Genomic DNA, 4757 nt, shown 5'->3' with positions numbered 1-4757 from the left:
AGGTGCTGACATCTTCTTCCTCATGCATCCACTAGCGGCGCACCATGAGCAAAGTTTGTTGCTGCCACCGGGCCTCCGTCTTAGCGAAGCAAACTTCTCAACCCATGAACTTGTATAAGCAGTGACTAGAAAGTCATCGACTGGAAGAGGCAATGAAAAGACCATAATGGGCATGTAGAATGCCCCATATCAAGTCAGATAAAGCTGGGGGACACAAATTTCACACGCTCCCGGATGTGGATTTATCCTAACTGGTTGTGCGCACAACCCATATCTCCTCCACTCATCTTCCATGCATGCCACATCAACTGCATGCTGCGGTGCACGAATTGATTGTAGACTGACACCACCATCTAGGACAGGAATCTCTCTCTCAGGTACTACTTGATCATGCATCATTAATAAAGGGTTAATAGATGATTTTAAACGTGTTTAATTAAATGGGCTGATCTGTGGTTAATTATTCTTAAATAATAATGTGAAATATACTGTTGTTAATTTACTACTTGATAGTTCCAAAGAAAACATATGGATGTAACGAAGTTTATGGGGAAAATCCAATGAACTTTACGATTATAATCCGCAAGCTTTATGGAAAAAGTCCAATGAACTTTAATGTTATAATCAGCAAACTTTATGGGAAAAACAATGAGCTTTACATTTACCTAGCTCGCATTTTGTATGAAAATTCTGAAGAACTTTGTTGTATAATTTAATAAACTTTATGGTTGAATGTCCTGGTCATTTTTGCCAATTGAGATTTTTTTATGAAATATTACATTTACTTACCTAGCTGGCACTTTGTATGAAAATTCTAAAGAACTTTGTGGTATATGTCATGTGTTTGATATATATAGTAATTTCCATCTCCAAATTTAAATATGTTGATATTGGGCTCCTTTTGAAGAGCTCACCATAGAGAAGTCAAATAAATAAAGAAATTTATTTTTTCACAAAAGCAATTAAAAGATATGGTGATATATTTATTTGTAGTGCAATTTTACTTTAAAGGTAGATAACATAGGCACATGCAGCTTCTGCTAGCTGTATTAGCGTCAAGCATGCATTTGATCCATCATTTCAACAGTGGGCGTAGGGAATCTAGCGAAGAGACGTGGGAAACGAGAAATGGGTGCGCTGATCTACATGATTCAGCGACGGCGAGGATTCGTGTTGTGCGGGCAGTCTGTTAGGATTCGCCATATTCGCCCCAAAGAGGTCGAGATTGGCTAACCTTCATAAGTCAGAACTGAAGCCAGAGGACCAAGACACACAACCATGCTGCCCGCTTCAGAAGACAGCGTGACCGAGGCAAACCTGTAGAAGATAAAAACGGACCTAGAGAACCCGATTTCGGCCACACCATCTTTCACACGCCTTGGTTGACAAGAAGAAGCATTGCAAGATGAGGGCAAGGTGAGGAGACCCTCTTCCACGCCGACAACAATGCCATCGTCCCGTCACAACCGATTGAATACAATCCCTAAATTTATCCCTAGACCGGCCCCGCCTGTCGCCTAGGTCGCGGGTAGGAGGAAAGCACGCTCTGTGAGGGAGACGTCCGTCAACCGCTGGTGGTTAGCAGAAGAAGTTGCACCTCAGTCTCATCGTTTGGATTGTTGCCTAGAAATGTCATCTCGGCATCGACGGCCAAGTTCGGTGTCGATCTCAAAGTTGTACGTAAACGCCAATAATGCTCGGCACTATCGAACGAAGAAATCTGGAATATAACATTGTTGAGCTCAGTCAAGCATCGATGCGAAGCATGTATCTCGTAGCTATTAGCTAGCTATAGCAAAGCTAACTTCGGAGAACTCTAAACCGCAAAGTTTCTGCTTGGAATATCCGAAATACCTACAACGTATCAGTATAAAAACACCAAGACGATCTACGTAGTTTCCTCGCAGGTTACGATGAGGATCAATACCATGCACTACACGGTAGTAGTACTGGTGATCCTACTGGGAGGAGGATCGCTGGCGAATGCGGCCAACCAGAAGGATGTGCTAAGGGCCTTCATCAAATCGAGGGCCCAGACGCGCGCGGACGGGCCTGGGGAGCCGGACCCGTGGGCCGACCCGATCAGCAGCTTCCGCCACCTGCCCGCCAAGTGCGACGCCCCGCCGGCGGGCACCAGGGAGGCCGACAGGATCGCGGCGCTGCCCGGCCAGCCCCCGCGCGTCAACTTCGACCAGTACTCCGGCTACGTCACCGTGAGCGAGGAGTACGGCCGCGCGCTCTTCTACTACTTCGTCGAGGCCCCCTACGAGGCCGCCTCCAAGCCGCTCGTGCTCTGGCTCAACGGCGGGCCCGGCTGCTCGTCGCTCGGCTCCGGCGCCATGGCGGAGCTCGGCCCGTTCCGTGTGAACCCCGACGGGAAGACGCTGAGCAGAAACAGGCATGCCTGGAACAATTGTGGGTGCCTGATAGATCCTGTTACAACTTCATGCACGCTGTGATCTCTGATGGTTTGTGGTGTCGTGCAGTGGCAAATGTGATCTTCCTGGAGTCGCCGGCGGGCGTCGGGTTCTCCTACTCGAACGCATCGATACCGAGCGGCGACACGAGGACTGCAGTGGACGCCTACATGTTCCTGCTCCACTGGCTTGAGAGGTTCCCCGAATACAAGGGCCGCGACTTCTACATCTCCGGGGAGAGCTACGCCGGACACTACGTCCCCCAGCTCGCCGCCGTCATCCTCGCCCTCCGCGAACTCGGTGCCACGAACATGAACCTCAAGGGCATCTTCGTAAGTTGCCTGATCATGGCCGCCGTCGCTGCGAGCTTTGACCTGTATTGGTCGTATCTCTGACTAACAGAAATCCGGGTTCATCTCTGCAGGTCGGCAATCCGCTGCTCGATAAGTCCAATAACTCATATGGATCGTTAGAGTTCCTGTGGAGCCACGGGGTGATCTCCGACGAGGTGTGGGCCAACGTCAACGGGCCGTGCAACTCCGGGCAGGGCAGCGGGTGCGACGACTCGTTCGATGAGGGCGACATCGATACGTACAACATTTACGCCCCGGTCTGCATCCAGTCGCCAGACGGGAGTATCCACCCCAGCAGCTACGTACGTACTGCTGCACAAGATACATGCGCTCTTTTTTTTTTAGGGAAGGCCATTATAGGTAGCTTTATTAACTCAATAAAATGTTTACATCATCGGCTAGTTTACCGAGGAGGAAATTAGGGGATCACCATCCCAAATACTAGAAACTTTATTATGAAAACTAAATTGAGCTAGCTCGTGAGCAACACTATTAACCCCTCTAAAACAGTGCATACAATTGACCTTTCCTATATCCGTAGCCAAGTCCAAGATTTCTGCATATATATATTGCTGTTGCAGCATCCCACCAATGATCATGTCCAGTGCAAAAATTAATTACCTCCAAAGAATGTAATTCCGCTTCAATAGCAAAGATACATGCAGTCTTTCTATTTTATAAAAGAAAAGGAAAAATTATTCAGCATTAGCAAATCAGAGGTGGTGGTACTGACTAATTAGCCGCTGTAATTGATACAGTTGCCAGGCTATGATCCGTGCATCGATGCCTATATCGACGCCTACCTCAACAATCCTGAGGTGCAGAAGGCTATGCATGCTAGAACCAACACCGATTGGTCAGAGTGCTCGTAAGTAACGCACTTGCTAACGAACTCTCTCTTATATTCAGTAGAGGCTCCCTATACTTGATATTTACCCCACCTTCTTCCGTATATATTTTTTCTATAGATTTATAGTCAGTTTTCATAAATTTTGACTTGGAACAGAACTAATATGCATTACATTTTGACATAGAGAGTCATTGAACGGCTGGACCGATTCCCCAGTTTCCATGATGCCAACCATCGGTCGGCTTGTTGACAAGGGATTAAGAGTCTGGATCTACAGGTAACTTTATTACTCCTACTTCAAGCATTCACAGGTCCTTCAAAACACAAAATGGAGATCTTTTTTTTCTGCCATAGTTGCTATACTTTTTTTTTCTTTTTTAGAAAAGGAGAAAGACCCCGGCCTCTGCATCATCATGATGCACACAGCCAAATAATATATACGTACTCTTGTCTCGTAACATGGTGGCTAATTCGATGACAGTGGTGACATGGATGATGCGTGCCCGATTACCGCGACGAGGTACGCTGTCAAGGATCTCAATCTGACCATCACAAAACCGTGGCGTCCATGGTACACCCCTGACAACGAGGTAACCATATATATGCAATAAACCCTACAGTACGTACTACTAATTTTTCGACTGGATTGTGTACTAAACTGAATTATGGCCAATTTTAGGTTGGAGGCTACGCTCAGCAATACGAAGGAGGGTTCACATTCGCGTCCGTGCGAGGAGCTGGCCATTTCGTCCCTAGCTTCCAGCCCAAGAGATCACTTGTTCTTTTATACTCCTTCATGAAAGGAGTTCTGCCACCTGGTGCTCTGCCACCTGGGGTCTCAGTATGGAGTGGGGTCTAAGTTTGCAAGAGGCTGGAAAAACCAATTTGTCCAGTCGGACACAAATAAATAAGTGTGATATCATATCAAGGTCCCTGGTTAGATCTTGGAGAAGTTCTTTTGTAAAATGATTCGTTGTCCACCTTGTGTATGTTGTCCCCACAAATGTAGGGTTATTTATATTAACTCAATAATATAATGTATTATGCTTTGCTTAGTGTTGTCGAATAAAGCTCTACATATAGTACAGAAGAAATCGGTTAAGAAGTTATAAGGCATCGGCATAAGGGTCGATGGAG

General features: G+C 46.5%; 1 protein-coding gene across 1 annotated transcript; it reads left to right on the top strand.

Moving 5' to 3' along the window:
• The first annotated feature begins 2105 nt into the window (after window positions 1–2105).
• LOC123101385 (serine carboxypeptidase 1-like) lies at window positions 2106–4479 on the top strand. The gene is made up of 7 exons (XM_044522862.1): window positions 2106–2415; window positions 2487–2749; window positions 2842–3072; window positions 3529–3638; window positions 3805–3897; window positions 4102–4210; window positions 4300–4479. The coding sequence occupies exons 1-7, from the start codon at window positions 2340–2342 to the stop codon at window positions 4477–4479; spliced, it is 1062 nt and encodes a 353-aa protein (XP_044378797.1). The 5' UTR covers window positions 2106–2339.
• Window positions 4480–4757: the final 278 nt, after the last annotated feature.

Source organism: Triticum aestivum, chromosome 5A (assembly GCF_018294505.1).
Source record: "Triticum aestivum cultivar Chinese Spring chromosome 5A, IWGSC CS RefSeq v2.1, whole genome shotgun sequence".
Taxonomy (NCBI): domain Eukaryota; kingdom Viridiplantae; phylum Streptophyta; class Magnoliopsida; order Poales; family Poaceae; genus Triticum; species Triticum aestivum.
This window is presented reverse-complemented; position numbering and strand designations above follow the sequence as displayed.